Below are 18,811 nucleotides of genomic sequence, written 5' to 3'. Positions count from 1 at the left end.
AAGAAATTACAAAATAGAACTTCAAAACTCCTTTCTAAAATATTTTTGAAAGTTACTGGCTTAGAAGATATACTAATTGAGAGTCTGGGGAATCTGAATGATTAAAACCAGAGCTTTTTTGCTTTATGTTTACCACTGAGGGGATCATAAATGTCTACAGCAGTGACCTTACAGAACTGCTGTAAATTAGCAAGTATAAAAATGTAAATTAGCATGCAACAGCGTACAAGTTTTCATGAAAACTATAATATCTTGGGAAGTGATCTGAATTTGTGTGGCATGATACATATCAAATTATGGGTCGTTTAGCAGCTCCTTCTATTAAATCAGAGCCAAAGTACTATTTGAGCATCGGACTACCTACTTCTTTGGCTTCAGCAGTCTTACCACACGAATTTGGTCATAAAGTCTTAAAATTTATACCAGTATACTGGCATTATTTTAACATCAAAATGATAATATAAATGCATCAGTCTTAAAAAATTTTACACCTCTCTATTCACTGTTCACTATAATCACTGTTTTTAAAATCTATTTTTATGTTAACAAAACTTGGTTGGATTACTTTCAAATCTGAAATTTCTACAGATGTTCAAAAGCATTTACTCCAATTAAAGAGAAAATGTTACCTATCAGCAACATTCTCTTGAAAAAATGTCTAAAATTAATTTACTTTTTGTTGGTTGATTTTAAAAAGATACCTAAAGATGAAAATTCCTCTTAGAACAATTCTAACAATTCAGAACAATTCTGAACTTCTTGTATAATTTTTTTAACTTCTTTTAAATTTTTGAATTCTTGAAGTAGAAACATTGGTACCAGGACAAATTCTATCCTGCAAAAGGATTTCGCCAGATTGGTTAACTCAAGTATACTGACAAGTGGGTCCATACTTCAAAAGTAACAGGATGATGGTATCTCAAAGTTGCCAATATTTTGGCAATTATAATAACATTTAGCCTTTGTTGTAAAAGGTACTTTTTTTTGTTCCATTACTCCCATCTGTCACTATCTTTTTTTGATTTCTAAATATTTCCTGTTCTTTCTTAATTTACCTTTCTCCATACTGAAGGGAGCTTCATATCTGAGAAGATGAGCAAAAACAATCAACTTATATTTGTAAGGGAAATACTTCTGCTTTCTTCTATTAATTGAAACTATCTACAAGCTTGTTCTCGAATAGGAGAATGAGTAAGGAATGTATACCAAACCCTAGAAAAGGGTAGTAGAAATTCTTTCAAGATGACAATAATAAATCACTTAAAATAGAAATCGCCATATAAAACTGCCTGTTCACAAGGTATATTCAAAGCTTTGGCTGGTAAGCTAAACTGAAACCTGCACAACTGTTTTGTAACTTTTAGTACCATAACCATACTAAAAAATTACATTTGTTTTGCATGACCTATTGGAGTTGAACGACCAACACTCTTCATTAATCTGCTCTGCTTATGAGCTATCTCTGGAACAGCAAAAGACTCTAATTTCTTTGTACCATTTTCCATGTAGGAATTGTTACATCCACAGCAGATACAGTCTCGACAAGACCTACGATTGGCATAACAAGGGCACCTCTGCCCCCTGCAAGTGAGAACACTGGGGGCGCATGCTGCACGGCCACATTTACACCCAGGTTTCCCTCTTGGCTTTTTGCACACAGATTTCAGTGAACTAGTACATTCTTGATTGCCTAACCCCTTCACAGTTCTGTACTTAGCATTGTAACTTTTAACCATATTTTTCAACCTTTCAGTGACACTACTGTGCCTATTATCAGTTGGCTTCTTCAAGTTTAATAAGCTTTTGTCAGATGGTGGAATGTATGTAGATATCTGCTCAGTACTTTTATGCTCATTACTTTTCACATTACATCCATCAAGATTTGTCTGTGACAAACTTTGTTTGCAAATCTTTCTAGGAAAGACACTAACTGCTTTCTTCCTGTTTTTCATATTGGCATCAGTCAGATCAGTTGGCTGATTGGAGACAATAGATTTTTGCATCACCTGTACTTGTACAACTTGCAGCGGAGTCAAGTTACTTAATATTTTCATAGCTTTATCTGTGCAGCACAACACACTGGACTCCATTTCACCGTTCACCAACATCATGCCCTCTTCTAACAAATCATTTAGATTAACTGGTGAGGTGTATTTTTCTGAAATATTCTCCAATATGGCACAGTTAGCTATGTAGTCACAAAGTTTCTTGTAACAAGTTAGAAGAATATGAAGTTGCTTGTTTTTCACAAATGTTCCATGGTCTTTGCACCAACTGCAGGAAGGCTTCATTTGCATTTTCTGCCCTGTACAACTTTTACATACAAAATGTTGGCAGACTGACGTTTTTGGACCAACTGGACTTTTCAAAAGATAACCTAAATCAAAGAAAAAAATAGTACATATTTTGAAGCAGTTTCAACATGATTGACAAAATAAAAATAACAAAACACAAAACATGGAGCACAGGTAGTGTCTCTCAATTGAACAAAGAACTGGTCACAATGAGGCAGTTATTAATAAGGTAATTCAATTATCCCATCACAAAATAAGGAATTAAGCAATTATGAGTAAACTTGGAGAGTCACAGAAGGGACAACAGGATGAAGCTCACCGCCAAGTTATGAGGAAAGTCTAGATATGACTGATTTTTCAGCGCAGAAAGCTTGTACCTGAGAAGTGATCTTGCAGTTATAAAGGAATGTTACAGGCTATCCAGGAATATTATTTTAAATTGAATTAGAATGTAAAACTAAGAGTCATGGGCTGAGACTAGTATAAGGTTCAGTATCAGGAAATATCACTTTGCACTTAGGACCAACGAAGTGTGGAATAACATTCCACATATGAATAATGAAAGTAAAAACCTTCAATCATTTAAAAAACTGAATATTGAAATGAGGGGACATTTGGATCTATCAGATGGCTAAATTCAGAGTAGACAAAAGGCCTTTCTCAGCTGCATTGTGAAGCAGGATATGGATGTATTGAAAAGTATTCAGAAACTAACACGGGTGACTTCAGTTATAAGTAAGTCATGTAAATTTCCAACAAGCTTCTTATCTACAGTAAGGGGAGATGGGCTTCAAAATAAAAGTATGCATTTGAAGTAAATAAACAATTTTAATATTGACACAACATAGGGAGAATGTAAAATTCGCAAGCATTGCGCAAGATTAAATACAACAATCTCACTCCAAAGAATAATGGATATGTAAACAAATTTCCATTCGCTTGTGGTCAATTGTTGCTTTACTTTGTTTTTTTTTTAAAGAGCAGCATCAGGATCTAGATTATTGTGTGCTTTTGCTCTAAATATTTTCCTTGGTTTTCAGGCCATTCAAGTTGGGGAACTCTTGTTCCCCTTTCTTTACCGGTTAAATATTTGGGGTAGAATGCAATGGACCCAAAGGCTAAGAAGAAAATTCTCTGCATTTTGGATACTGGTTTTATGACAGTCCCTCACCCCTCTGCAAATTGGTCTTTTAAATGAAATGAGGTCCTATTTTGTCTACTTAAAATGCTGTAAAAGATCCCATGATATTATTTAAAGAGCAAGGTGTTTTCCCAGTATCATGGTCAACATTTCTCAATCAACACCAGCAAAACAAATGAACTGGTCATGTATCTTACTGTTGTTCAAGAAGCCTTGTGCGCAAATTAGCAAGTTTGCTCATATAAGTGATTACACTTTGGAAGAAATCCATTTCTTGTAAAGCACGCTGAGATATCCTGGGGATGTGATTACATAAATGCAAGTTTATCTTTATTACAGAAGGTGTAGAATAAACACTTCACTGGACTGTGGCTTAGGCTATAAAGAGCCAAACAGACTCGTGAACCAGTCAGAGAAATAGCAGAGAAATAGTGTAAATTTACAGAGGTTATAACCTTAACAACCCTCGGCGGAAGACAGAAGACAGAAAAACAGTTACATCGGCTGCATTGAACAGTAGTGTGAACTGGACCAGTCACAAGATCCCTCAATAATAAACTTTGTTCGATGATTTGTTCTAAAGATTTTATATGGACCAACCAATTTGTGCAAAAGGCATATTTTACAAAAAAACAATGAAATTTTGTCTTCAACAAAAAAGAGGCAAAACATACAAGTAAAATACACAAGATATTTGCATTTTAATTAAATGGCCTCATTTATTCCCATCTGTACATAGTATCTTTATTCAAACTTATGAATACCACTTATCAACCATAGTCTCTTGCATCCACATCTGGAACCAGGCAGTTCTGGCAGAATCTGAACTGAACATCAGCAATTGGGTGTAACCTGCAGGTAACTAAGCGGAGATTGACACAGAATGGTAATTCCCCAGGTTTATGTTTTTTGTTACAGGACATACCTGGGAAAGATTCTACCCTGTTGAGTCAATAGCAATGTCACAACTGCATTGGAAAAGCTGGGCTAAAGTGCGAACTAATTCTGGTAAATATAAAGCAATAACCATTTTAATTAAGCTTATTCCTTTCATCCTCCAACACTCAATTTTCTAGCCCATATTATCCTAACTCTTTTTCTCATGCCAATGCCAAACAAAAAATTAATTAGTATAATACCATAAGAAGCAAAGTAATATTTTTCCATTTTCTTTGAAATCAGCAGAGATCAATGATGTCTGAGATCAATAGTAAGTTTGCAGATGACACCAAGATTGGTGGCATAGTGGACAGTGAAGAAAGTTATCTTCGATCGCAACGGGATCTTGATCAATTGGGCCAGTGGGCTGATGAATGGCAGATGGAGTTTAATTTAGACAAATGCGAGGTGATGCATTTTGATATATTGAACCAGGGCAGGACTTAATCAGTTAATGGTAGGGCGTTGGGGAGAGTTACAGAACAAAGAGATCGAGGGGTACATGTTCATAGCTCCTTGAAAGTGGAGTCACAGGTGGACAGAGTGGTGAAGAAGGCATTTGGCATGCTTGGTTTCATTGGTCAGAACATTGAATACAGGAGTTGGGACGTCTTGTTGAAGTTGTACAAGATATTGGTAAGGCCACACTTGGAATACTGTGTGCAATTCTGGTCACCCTATTATAGAAAGGATATTATTAAACTAGAAAGAGTGCAGAAATGATTTACTAGGATGCTACCGGGACTTGATGGATTGAGTTATAAGGAGAGGCTGAATAGACTGGGACTTTTTTCTCTGGAGCGTAGGAAGCTGAGGGGTGACCTCATAGAGGTCTATAAAATAATGAGGGGCATAGACAAGGTAGATAGTCAATATCTTTTCCCAAAGGTAGGGGAGTCTAAAACTAGAGGGCATAGGTTTAAGGTGAGAGGGGAGAGATACAAAAGTGTCCAGAGGGGCAATTCTTTTCACACAGAGGGTGGTGAGTGTCTGGAACAAGCTGCCAGAGGTAGGAGTAGAGGCGGGTACAATTTTATCTTTTAAAAAGCATTTAGATAGTTACATTGGTACAATGGGTATAGAGGCATATGGGCCAATGCGGGCAATTGGGATTAGCTTAGAGGTTTTTTTAAAAAAAGGGCAGCATGGACAAGTTGGGCCGAAGGGCCTGTTTCCATGCTGTAAACTTCTACGACTCTATGTCCTGACACACAAAACTGAATTGTGCCAGAAACAGACATTCTTCCTCATTTCTTAACATAACAATGAAAAATGTCAACGCGTTAAAAATCTGTGAAGTTCTACAACCAAAATGTTGAACCCAATTTCCAGCACAGCAGGGAGAAAGTGCTCATAAATTTGAACTCTCAGCCCAATATGAAAATGGTTCTTGAAAGCACATTTGTTACATTATTTAGCTTTCCTGTAGAATGATAGAGAAACTTCTACTCCCAAGAGGTCCTTGACATGGACATAGCCTAAGTGAAATGAGCTCCAGTTTCCCTTGTAATTTCTAATTGACAAGGAATTAGTGCAGTAACATGGCGTACATGATGTTCAACCAGCTTATTAATGTGTTTAAAGTTCTGTTTTAGAATTAAAATACATAATTACAGCATACTGGTGAATTTCCTCTGTGGCTGAAACCCTCATTTGTGCCAGAATTATTCCAATGCTCTTCTGATAGACTCTCCTACATTGCAGCCTCCATAAGCTCGAATTAATCAAATACTCATATTGCCCATATCCCAATTTGCAGCAACTCCATTCACCAATCAACCATATGTTCACTGGTCTACAATGAACAATTGGATTTCAAAATTCTGAGTCTTGTTTTCAAATCCCCAAGTGGCTTTGTCTGTCCATATCACTGTAACCTCTGCCAACCCACAAACCTCAAGAGAACTCTGTGCTTTGCCATTCTGTTCTCAGCCCCCTACTATACTCCTTATATACCTATGACTGTGTGGCCAAATTCCCCTCCAATTCGATTTCCAAGTTTGCTGACGACACCACTGTAGTGGGTCGGATCTCAAACAATGACAAGACAGAGTACAGGAATGAGATAGAGAATCTGGTGAACTGGTGCTGAGACAATAATCTCTCCCTCAATGTCAACAAAACGAAGGAGATTGTCATCGACTTCAGGAAGTGTAATGGAGGACATGCCCCTGTCCACATCAACATGGGCAAAGTGGAAAGGGTCAAGAGCTTCAAGTTTTTAGGTGTCCAGATCACCAACAATCTGCCCTGGTCCCCCCATGTTGACACTATAGTTGAGAAAGCCCACCAATACCTCTACTTTCTCAGAAGACTAAGGAAATTTGGCATGTCAGCTGCCACTCTCACCAACTTTTACAGATGCACCATAGAAAGCATTCTTTCTGGCTGTATCACAGCTTGGTACAGTTCCTGCTCTGCCCAAGACTGCAAGAAACTACAAATGGTCGTGAATGTAGCCCAATCCATCATGCAAACCAGCCTCCCATCCATTGACTCAATCTACACTTCCCGCTGCCTCAGCAAAGCAGCCAGCAAAGTTAAGGACCCCACGCACCCCAGACATTCTCTCTTCCACCTTCTTCCGTCAGGAAAAAGATACAGAAGTCTGAGATCTCACACCAACCAACTCAAAAACAGCTTCTTCCCTGCTACCGTCAGACTTTGAATAAATCTACCTTGCCTTCAGTTGATTTTTCTCTACGCCCTAGCCATGACTGTCACACTACATTCTGCACTCTCTCGTTTCCCTCTCTATTAATGATATGCTCTGTCTGTATAGCGTGCAAGAAACAATACTTTTCACTGTATGATAATACATGTGACAATAATAAATCAAATCAATCTTGTGTATCCCAAATTTTCTGCAATCCATCATAGGTGGCATTGCCTTCAACTGCATGGCCCTAAAATTTAGCATCATCTATCTAAACCTCTCCTCTTCTTACCTTAACTCAACTTAAGTTTTGGCCACTTGTTCTTGTTTACAAAGCACAACACAGAATGTCCTGCACAAAAACAAGCCACTAAGTCCAATCAGTGTATGCCAGCATTTAGGTTCCAATCAGGCTTCCTTCCATCCTTTGTCATCTAACTCAATCTGCAAGACTTTCTATTCCCTTTCCCTCATATACCTATCTAGCTTCCCATTAAATACATGTATACCATGAGTGCTACTGAGTTCTCATTTCATCACTCTCCAGGTAGACATTTCTTCTGATTTCCCGAACGGACATATTAGTAACTATTTCATATTGATTGTCCCCGATTCTGCTCTTCCCCAAAAGTGGAAACATTGGCAAGGATTTTCCAGTCCCTTCAGTGGCGGGCATCGCCGTGAGCAAGACAGGAAAATTTGGAGAGCAGATAAAAGTCATTTTTAGTGATTATATTAATTTTTGACTTGGCCGCTCTCCAAATGTTTCTGTCCCACCCAGATGATGCCCACTGCTGGGGAGACTGGAAATTCCCAGCCATACTCTATGGGTGGGATTTTCCACGGTCTGTTTCACAGCAGTGGAGGCAGCCCACCATTGGCTGGATCTTCTGTCCCACCAGTGTTAACAAGGTTTCCCTTTGTATACAACCCCTACCGCCAGAAAACCCACAGCGGAGGTTCACTGTCAGCGGGACCCAACAATCCCGTTGGCAGGAACAACCTAAAAATTCTGGTCTGTGTCTATGATGCTAAAATCTTTCATAATTGTCTGTGCTATCCTGTCCTATTTGCAGCAGAACCGTCCAAGTGTAGATCAGCCTTTGCAATCACCTACATATCCACTGAAATCCTACTCCAGATGATGAACATGGGCATGGTGGCCAGAGCAGTACACTAGTCCATGTGTAATATAATCAAGCCTTGATACAAGTATGAAGGGACTAGGACTAGGGACTACGACCTTCTTCTCAAGTCTTAACGGTTGAAACATTTAACCATCTTAGGGTTCCAGATGAGGGTACACATTGCTTGTCAAAGACAAGAGAGAGGTGGGAGTCAGTGGCATGGACCTCGAACTGGTGGAACCAGTAATATTGCCTTGCTATACTGCAAACTGGGGACGGAATTTTCCTGTCCCGACCACCGCGGGAAGCATAGAAGCCGGGACAGAAAATTCAGCGGACCATGTAAATGTCCATTGACCTCGAGTGAGAATTTCTGATCTTGGGGCACGCGTGACTGGAAAATCCCACCCTCATTCTGCCATTAACCCCGCTACAGCAGCATCACAGAAAAGGAGCTCTGCCCAGATTGACTACCTGGTCCCATCTACACCATTTCTGCTGGAACTTTACGCCATTGCCTACAAGACTGATTCATCTCTGCACGCCTCTCATTGTGTGAAATCAACACCACCAGTAAAGTGAATTATACTGCATCAGTTTTCAGCCCGCCAACCTCCATGATGGAATACCCACATGAAACAATATTTTTTTCTCTCTGTACTGTCCTTGCACTGTAAATCTTTTCTCTTTCCCTTACTATATGAATGCAAAGGAGGTAACATTGATACCCTCCTCCCATGGTTTGAATGTGCGCTTCTAAACTAACTCTCTGAGTTCATCCTATCGCGAGTTTGCTGTAGGGATATTAATAGAAAATTAGATCACACAACAGGGAGGGAGGCGTGCAAGGGGAGCTGTGAAAGAGGCCACCGCTTATAAATGGGAAAGCAAAACACTTGGTGATTTATGGATCAGTGCTGTTTAAATTAACCCCTCTCCTGTCCATGGGCAGCACAGTGGCACAATGGTTAGCACTGCTGCCTCACAGCGCTAGGGACTAAGGTTCGATTCCCAGCTTCGGTCACTGTGTGTGGAGTTTGCACATTCTCCATGTCTGCCTGTGTTTCCTTCGGGGGCTCCGGTTTTCTCCCACAGTCCAAAGATGTGAACGTTAGGTAGATTGGCCATGCTAAATTCTCCCTCAGTGTACCCTAACAGGCACCAGAGTGTGGCGACTTGGGGATAATGGCAGTAACTTCATCGCAGTGCGAGTGTAAGCCTACTTGTGACTAATAAATAAACTTTACTTTAAAAACGCACAAGGTTAGCATAACTTCTCTACTTTTAAATTCTATCACTCTCGGAATGAACCTCTGTGATTGATTTACTTTTGTTATTGCCTTAAAAGGTCACAATTTTTAGTGGTTTGCAAATTTGTATTTCCAGATTCCTTTTCACCATAACTCAGATTCTTATTTTCCATGTTTAAGATGTGACCTTTTTTAATTACCAAAGTGTAATACCACACTTATCTATGCTGAACTTCATTTGTCAATTATATGCTTACATATCCCTTGTGTGACACAGTGCCAAGTTTTGTTTGATAATTGCTCCTGTTAAGTGTCTTGAGGCATTTTACTACATTACAGGTGCTATTTAAATAATAGGTGCTGTTAATATAAAAATCCTCAACAACCAAATGGCTTTTTCTTTAAAGGCGAGAAGCAAGCTGCTTGCTGTAACAAGCCAAATAAAGTTCAGGAACAATTTCTGGCTGATGGCTGATTTTTAGCTATGAAAATGGTAAATACAGAACCACAATCAAAAAAGGTGGCAACTTAGTAAATGTATGCAGTTTGTGCTCTTAAAAGTGAGAAACTAGATGTTCAAATAGCTTGGTTACTATTCAAATCCCAGGTATGAATTGAACAAAATTTGATTTTTAGGTGCACTCCTGAACAATGATACCATTGTTAAATGATAGATTCTGCCAATGCAGTTTAGGAAAGATTATGGAATGTCAGAACATCTACAGGGGCTGTAACTACATTTCTGGCACAATGAACTGTCTTAGTAACCTCTGCTAGAGGGAAAAACGTCAGTGGGTTTGCTCTCACCCATGAATTTAAGTACTCATATGGACCAGAGGATATGATTCAATTGCAATGCACCACATCACAAAATAGCTTGCTACCAAATGTGTTTAAGGTATTTGGCTACCACTATAACGACTATGGCTACCACATCCTTTGGAAAGTGTATGCGAGCAGATCTTTAGGCACATTCTAAAGAATAAGAACCTGGATGAAGTAATGGAGAGGTGTAAAATAGATTGTGTTTCAGGTGAAGGAATACATCCTGGTTATGAAAAGTCCACGCAAATTATCAAAGATATAAAGGGCAATCTGAATGGGAGAATGATAAGGTGAAAGCACACTGGTAACTTTATTGATTCTTTGTGCAGGTTGTCGTGTATTTAAAGTAGTTGCATCCTGCTGGTAGTGACATAATCAGAGGGAATTGCGGGCTTTTGGGGCTCTTCCATCTTGGACCTTGAAAAAGGTACACCTCAATAAATCTACATCGTGTTTGGCTTGAACTCACAAGTGTGTTCAAATTCCTGGTCAATTCATAACAGCTGTTGCCTCTCCTTTTGTTTATGGGATTGTGGGGATTGCTGGCAAGGCCCAAATTACCATTAAGATGACAATATGAGCTGCCTTCTTCAGCAGTTGCAGTCCATGGGACCCAAAGTGCTGTAAGTTCCAGGGTTTTGACCCTGTGATGGGCAAGGAAGAGTGATATATTTCCAAGTCATAAAGATGCATGACTTGAAGAACTTGAAGGTGTGGTATTACCTTGAACCTGCAGCCCATGTCCTTCGAGGTGGTAGAGGTCATTGGTTTGGAGGTGATTTTGAAGAAAGCTCAGGGAGATGCCTCTTGTAGATGATACTGCAGCTATGGTGTACCAGTGATGGAGGGAATGAATGTTATATTAGGCTCCTGTGTAGCCATTCATGCCTCAACTGGATTTATTTTTCAATAAAAAAATACTGTGGATGCTGGAATTATTGAGTCTAATACGATTCTTCTAAAGAAGTGAAGAGAGGTAACAACGCGATGGGATTCTACACTGTTGAAAAAGGGGGGACAGGTGCAGCAAAATAAAAATAAAAAATCAGGGACAGGTTAGAGGGCAGAGGAAATTAAATGACAACTATGTTATAGAACACTGGACAAGATTGGTTTCTCTCTCCACAGATGCTGCCAGACCTGCTGAGTTTTTCCAGCATTTTGTTTTTACTTCAGATTTCCAGCATCAGCAATATATTGCTTCTATATTAGTGTTTAATTCATGGCCACTTCTCTTCCAAGATTGCCTTGCTTGAATAAGTCCTGCTCCTCTCTTCAATAAGATTTCTGTTTGCCTCTTTTGTCGTGTTCATCTTCATTGCTTACCATTTCCCTCTTGGTGTTGAAGTTTTTAACCAAAAATCACTTTCACAGCCACATTTTCTTCTTGTGGCTGTCTCTGGCTCTGACTTATGTGGATTCCAACTGAAAATCCATTCTCATGTTTTGAATCCATCCAGGATTACAGGTACCTCCCAAGGCATATCATCGTTCCTCAGACTGCTGTTCCAGTGCATCTTGCAATCCATTCAATGCTATGCGCTGCCGTATGTACACACTCAAGCTCTCTGCAATAGCATAGATGCACCCTCTCTCAAAGCTATCTTTCTTCTCAGTTCCATTTCATTTATCTCAAAACGCAAGGAACATTTTCTCTTTCTTTCAAGTGTAAAGGAACGCAACCTTCAATAATTTATTGGTACCAACACCTTCCGTACCTTTCCTCCCTTTTCATCTGACCTCTTCCCTTATTCTTTTCACAGGTTTGTGTGTATTCACTGACTTCTGATCTTGCCCTCTCTGATGCTGAAAGATGTGTTTAGCACAGGAGTCCATTTTATTTCCTTCCTCTTAAATGAATTTCGGGGTTGGCATGACATTGAACTCTTCAATCAACTTCATGTTCACTTCTTTGGGCAGGATACCTCCTCCCACTTAATGGGCCCTTTTACCTATCCCTAAGATTGCCTCCGCCTGGAGACTTCCCTCTGGCATGCTAAACGAATATCACATTCCATGTCATAAGGGTGGGTTATTTTCCGAACCTGTAATTTTTACATTTGAAACTTCTTGGCCTGCCTTGAATCCACCTGGCCCAAAAATCCTTTTACTAATTCTGAATAATTAACCTCCTGTCCATTGATTCCCGTCTCCAGCTTGACTCACCACTCCGCTCCCAAACTCTCTCGCTACCTCTCCCAAGAACAGCTGATTCTGTAAATGCTCGTGCTCCCAGTCCTCATTAGATCCTTACTAGCCAATGTGAGCAGCCACACCTCTGCGAGGATAGCATCAGTCAAACCGAAAATTTAATCTCATGGATAGATATTTGTGTGCCCACGACGTTCACAATCCTGTAGGCACTACTTACCAGTTCACAGCAAGTCATACAAGCTACTCAAATGGCAGCTCCTTTCCTCTACTATCTCCCGCTTCCACAGCTTGTTCTCTCTTCCTACACAATGGTCAGGGCAGCTGTCAGCCAATCAGCTGTTTCCACAAGGCCTGCGGCCAGCAGGATCAGGCACAATGCAAATTCAAAAATGCACGTCACAGCTTCACGAAGCATCGACTAGGCTAACAGAGTCCTCTCCTCATGCCATGTGAATGGCGTTAATAACAAAGTTCGCAGCACTTAACGAAATGTAAGCGGCTACTTAGGCACACAGCTTCAAGGGAACATAGGTGCCAGATCTTTAGCGTTCACTGGGAGAGCAATTAATTTCAACAAGTAGCACTTTTTAAAATACAATTCCATATGAATACTTCAATTATGTGTATACAAACATTGAAACATGTAAATATCAAGACGCAATATCTGTACTTACAAGTTTGAGATGTGCCTAGGTAGAGCATTTTTTGACCCATCTGTGTATAACTGCAAGGTGGAGGTCACTGGTGTTAGGTATAATTCTGGATGATGGATTAAATATGTTAAGCCAGTACATTCAAATATTGGGTGTGTGTTTTTCAAGTGGTATACTGATTTACGTAAAACAAGTCAATAAACTTGTGACTTAAAGAAACAACATGGAAAGGCAGTATAACTACTTGGCAAGGTGTGAAAGGACTGAGGGGTCTGGGGTGCATATTCATAAATCCTTTAAGATGGCAGGGAAAGTCGTTAAAGCAGTTAAGTATACGGGATACCTGGCTTTTAAATAGGACCAATTAATGTAAAAAAAAGGAATTTATGCTAAAATTCTATGAAGTTCTGGTTAGGCCTTGGCTCAAGTAATAAACTTTAAAGTTGCCATAGTCCCAGATGGTCATAGGTTGCTCTCCCCTTTGAGGGAGAGTGCTGACTGGTGGCAATTTAACCCAAGGAACACCACATCGCAGACAAGGGGCAAGGTTGAGAAGGCAGGCTTTCATGAATAACCTCAGCTGGGTCAGGGATTGAACCTGCAATGTTGGCGTCACTCTGTATCACCAACCAGCCAACTGAGCTAAAAATACAAACCTCCCCCAACCCCCACAAACAGTCCGACTGGATCTTTCAGCAGGGATGTAAAGACAGCCTTTGGCGCTTTACACTGCTTCAGCATGTTTTGGAACCAGTAAAATACCTTCGAAGTGTAGTGTTGTGCAACACAGAAAAAACCATTATAGACACAGCTGTGATTGACATGGAAATTGGTAGGCTGAACATTGACATAGCTTCACCATAAGAGACCAGGTTCACTGAAAAAAAACATTTTTATATTTATTCTTTCATTAGATGTGGGTGTTGCTAGCAAGGCCAGCATTTGTTTCCCATCCCTGATTGCCCTTAAATTGAGTGGTTTACAATCTGTAGAGTAGAAAACCAACTGTTCCCCCATCTTTCTCAAACCATAAGAAATCCTCTTTAATTTGGTGATTTATAAATCCCTGTTGATTTATGCACCCACCAACCCACCCACCGCCCCCCCCCCCCCCCCCCCCCCCAAACACCTCTTTATTTGGGCTTGTTACACAAGTTTCTCTTCTTACATTCCCCCTCTCTTTCCGCCACCTTGCCACATAGACCTATCTCCAACTCCAACATTTCAGGAGGTAGATAAGTCAACGATATTTCTGTGAAGCTGCAGTAACATGTAGGCCAGACTAGGTAAGGATGGCAGATTTCCTTCCCTAAGAGGCATTAGTAAACCAGATTTTTTTCATATAAAAGTTACAAATCCAAATTTTATTAATTGAATTTAAATGAGACAAAAACCTGCTGCCTTGGATATCATAGCCTCAAAGATAAATGAAAACAGACAGAGACTACTTAAACTTTGCTGCTATCATGAGCTTTGTGTAACTTTGTGATGGCACCTGTCACTGGAGATTCTGAATGCACTAAGGTCCACTCAAAGTCCAAAAAGTTAGGTGATGCGCCAATGGTGACTGTTCACAAGAGTTGGTTGGAGATTTAAAAACATAGGTTACATTCTTGTACAGTGCAGCTTGACCATCTATGCTGCATATGAATGTATTCTGCACCATATACTCCTCCCATCGAATGTCTTATGCTTAAGGGATGTATGACCCAGTCAACAATGAAAGGAAAGAGACTGACCAACAGTTGATTCAACACCACCTGCGTAGTGATGTATGTTGGCACGTCCACCTCAGATGGCAGACAGTGCCAACTTTGCTTGAAAACATTCCCAGAAGTACCTTGGGCATTTAAAGGCACTTTATAAATATAAGCTGTTGTTAATATAACAGTTTCAAGGATAACAAAGGCCTAGATTTGATTTCCATGAATTTATGATGCATTACATGTCTGCATTTTACCTTGCACCCTGAGAAAACTGGCAGCAGATACATGGGAACACCACTACCTGCAAAGTTCCCCTCCAAGCCACTCACCATCCCGACATGGAAATATATTGCCATTTCTTCGCAGTCCTTGGGTCAAAATCCTGGAATTCCCTCCCGAACGGCATTGCAGGTCATCCCACAATACATGGACTGCAACATTTCAAGGCAGCAGCTCACCACCGCCTTCTCAAGGGCAACTAGGGATGGGCAATAAATGCTGGCCAGTCAACGATGCCCATGTCCCACAAATGAATTTAAAAAGTGCAATGTTTTTCAAAGTCATCATAATGAAATTCAGCATGGAACATGCACATGTAGTTCAGTTCAGAAGAGTTTATTAAGATGGAGAACAGAATTTTTCAGTGATGTGCTCCTTTACTAAATATTTAGCAAAGGCAACCTAGGTACTGAGCGAAAAAAATAGGCTTGTTCATCTGTAAAATCCAAATCCTTTTCCCACATTCCTTAAACTAACTTGCTGTATAGAATTGAAACAATTTTTGTCAGTCATCTAACATTCAACTAGGAAGAGATGTTCCAGCATCAGATCAGTTTGTTCAATGTCACAACTCTGAATCAGCACAGAACTAATAAACAACCTGCTGCGCTGGGATAATTTGCTGTGACGTTTTGAAAGTTTATTCTTGGAACAGGTTAAAAAAATGCATTTGAGGCAACGGCTAAACCGTTCTTTTCACACAGTGCAAGAAAACAAGGATTTTAACACCCAAGCAGTAAATGAGCTGGTTCGCCATTATTTGTTGGCATTGTTTATAGGTTGAATATTGGGTGGCACAGTGATTAGCATTGCTGCCTCAAAGTACCAAGAATCCAGGTTTGATTTCTGGCTTCTGTCACTGTTTGTGCAGAGTCTGTACGTTCTCCGTGTGGGTTTCCTCCCACAATCCGAAAGCCAGGGTGGTTAGGTGCATTGGCCATGCTAAATTCTCCCTCAGCATACCTGAACAGGCGCCGGAGTGTTGCGAGTACGGGGTTTTCACAGCAACTTCATTGCAGTGTTAATGTAAACCTACTTGTGACACTAGTAAATAAACTTGTTAGGAAAACTACTTTATCTTTCATCGAATGATGCAAAGACATATTTTGCCTACATTCAAAATGGGTCTTGGTTTAACATCTACTCATGATGTGGAGATGCCAACGTTGGACTGGAATGGGCACAGTAATAAGTCACACAACAGCAGGTTAAAGTCCAACAGGTTTATTTGGAATCACAAGCTTTCAGAGCGCTGCTCCTTGGTCAGGTGAGTGTCACCTGATGAAGGAACAGCACTCTGAAAGTTCGTGATTCTAAATAAACCTGTTGGACTTTAACCTGGTTTGAGACTTCTCACTGTAACATCTAATCAGAAAAGTATTTCAGGAATACAGCATTCTCCCAGTAAAGCAAACCAGTGTGCCAAAACAGACTGTGTCCTGGAAGGATATCTATACAGTCAACAGGCTGAAAATACCAGTCCTGATCCCTTAAATCAGTCGTCAATCGCGCTCTCTTCCCATCTCCAGGGATTGTCCCTCGTGCATCAGTGAGAACAAGGGAGATGATTTATGGTGGAGTGGATGGGATTAAAGTATGGTATGTGACATCTGAAAACCAATCCCATTATAGCGACAGGCGGAGCAGATGCTACACCCGCCTGCAACAGGCTTGCAATTGAGAAGCACCAGAAAGCAAGCACAGTGATTATCCAGCGCCATCACTTAATCACTCTCTGATTTATATTGGGGAGCTTCCTGAGTTATTAAATTAAGCCACCTGCTGATTTTTCTGCTTCCCGGGGTAAATTGTATTGACCAAAGCCGGCTCCGCTTACCACACACTGCGCAGGAAAGCGACTGGCGCAAGTAGGGCAGCAAGCGACATAGATCCGCCTGCACCTGCTCCACCTCGGCGCCGCTCCTCGCCGACAGCAGCATGGCACAGCGGCACGCGGCAATGTAGATCTCGGTGGCCACCACCGGGTTCATGGCCGGGCCGCCTCAGGTGGAGGATAAGATGGAGATGATGTGAGGGAACAAGCAACCACAGCCCGCCCCACCTCCCAAACCCAGCGACCTTCCCTCCGCTGCCTTCGACAATCACCCCCACAATCCTGATTGGATCATTCAGAAGGGAGCACTAGCCAATGAGAATGTGAATCTAGCGGCACCCGGGCGTACATTGGCCCGTGGCAATGTCAATCATGCTGTGGGCGGGAAGCTACTTAGTTCAAATATGTAACCGTTAGGACAAGGCAGCCATTTTAAATCACAGCAAATACATTGCACACAGTGCAGCAACGCATTGTACACTGCTTCTCGGCCTTTTGGCGAAGATCAAGTGTAGTATTGATGTAATGTACTTGGTTGAAGTCGCATGGTTACATTGTGGCTTCATTTGAAGCAATTTTTTCAAACGGCATTTAGACCTTTTGGCTAAAATGCAAATAAGATCACGCCTTGGAGGAGGTGCAATGCCTGCTCCAATCAGCTTGGATCATGTAGACCAAGCCCAAAACGGGAGGTGAGAGCCCTGTCTTGTCAGCTTGGATTGGGAATGTCTCACTTGGATGAGACTCTGAATTGGACTTTAATTGGATTGAATTGAATATATAAAAATTGGATATATATCAGTAACCCCCACAGCTTGCCCCCTGGACTTGCAGAATCTCACTAGCTGTTCTGTCTGGAGACAATACACATCTCTTTAACCTATGTTTAATGTTCCCTCCACTCTCATTGTCTGTACCTTTAAGACCTGGCTGGTTGTCGGGATTCGCATTCTAATTAGTATTCCGTAACTTGATTTGTGTGTCTCTGTGCACTGTTTGAGAGCACATTTCCACTCCAACTGACGAAGGAGCAGCGCTCCGAAAGCTTATGGTATTTGCTACCAAATAAACCTGTTGGACTTTAACCTGGTGTTGTGAGACTTCTTACTATACAAAAAAACACAGGGACTGAGTATTTGTTTTCCAATTGTAATGCCAAAAAATTGATGCTTTAACCAACCGCCATTAACAAAATCAAAATACCCCATGTTTTTGGGGAAGGGGTGTTACAGGCTAATAGGCTGGAGGAAGTAGATGTTCGGAGGGAGGATGTACTAGCAGTTTTGAATAAACTGAAGGTCGCTAAGTCCCCTGGGCCTGATGAAATATATCCTAGGATTCTTTGAGAGGCAAGGGATGAGATTGCAGAGCCTTTGGCTTTGATCTTTGGATCCTCACTGTGCACGGGGATGGTGCCAGAGGAGTGGAGAGTGGCGAATGTTGTTCCTCAGTTTAAGAAAGGGAATAGAAATGACCCTGGTAATTATAGGCCAGTTAGTCTTACTTCGGTGGTTGGTAAATTGATGGTAAAGGTCCTTAGGGATGGGATTTACGACCATTTAGAAAGATGCTGATTAATCCGGGATAGTCAGCACGGATTCGTGAAGGGCAAGTCGTGCCTCACAAATTTGATAGAATTTTTTGAGGAGGTAACTGTGTTGATGAAAGTGGGGCAATTGATGTCATATACATGGATTCTAGTAAGGCGTTTGATAAGGTCCCCCATGGTCGGCTTATGATGAAAGTAAGGAAGTGTGGGATAGAGGGAAAGTTGGCCGATTGGATAGGTAACTGGCTATCTGATCGAAGACAGAGGGTGGTGGTGGATGGAAAATTTTCAGACTGGAGGCAGGTTGCTAACAGAGTGCCACAGGGATCAGTGCTTGGGCCTCTGCTATTTGTGATTTTTATTAATGACCTAGAGGAGGGGGCTGAAGGGTGGATCAGTAAATT

General features: G+C 40.9%; 1 protein-coding gene across 1 annotated transcript; it reads right to left on the bottom strand.

Annotated features, from left to right (window-relative positions):
- Nucleotides 1–1,385: 1,385 nt before the first annotated feature.
- Nucleotides 1,386–17,015, bottom strand: LOC144492843 (E3 ubiquitin-protein ligase MSL2-like). Its single transcript, XM_078211354.1, has 2 exons — nucleotides 16,862–17,015; nucleotides 1,386–2,377 (listed from the first exon to the last, which is right to left on the bottom strand). The coding sequence occupies exons 1-2, from the start codon at nucleotides 17,013–17,015 to the stop codon at nucleotides 1,386–1,388; spliced, it is 1,146 nt and encodes a 381-aa protein (XP_078067480.1).
- Nucleotides 17,016–18,811: the final 1,796 nt, after the last annotated feature.

The sequence above is a fragment of the Mustelus asterias genome, chromosome 4, assembly GCF_964213995.1.
Source record: "Mustelus asterias chromosome 4, sMusAst1.hap1.1, whole genome shotgun sequence".
Lineage (NCBI taxonomy): Eukaryota > Metazoa > Chordata > Chondrichthyes > Carcharhiniformes > Triakidae > Mustelus > Mustelus asterias.
This window is presented reverse-complemented; position numbering and strand designations above follow the sequence as displayed.

Excerpts from the sequence above, each read along its gene's own strand:
- LOC144492843 (XM_078211354.1), bottom strand. The coding sequence starts at position 17,015 with ATGAACCCGGTGGTGGCCACCGAGATCTACATTGCCGCGTGCCGCTGT. Across the intron at positions 2,378-16,861 it reads GCTTTCCTGCGCAGTGTGTG|GTTATCTTTTGAAAAGTCCA; the intron begins GTAAGCGGAGCC and ends TCTTTGATTTAG.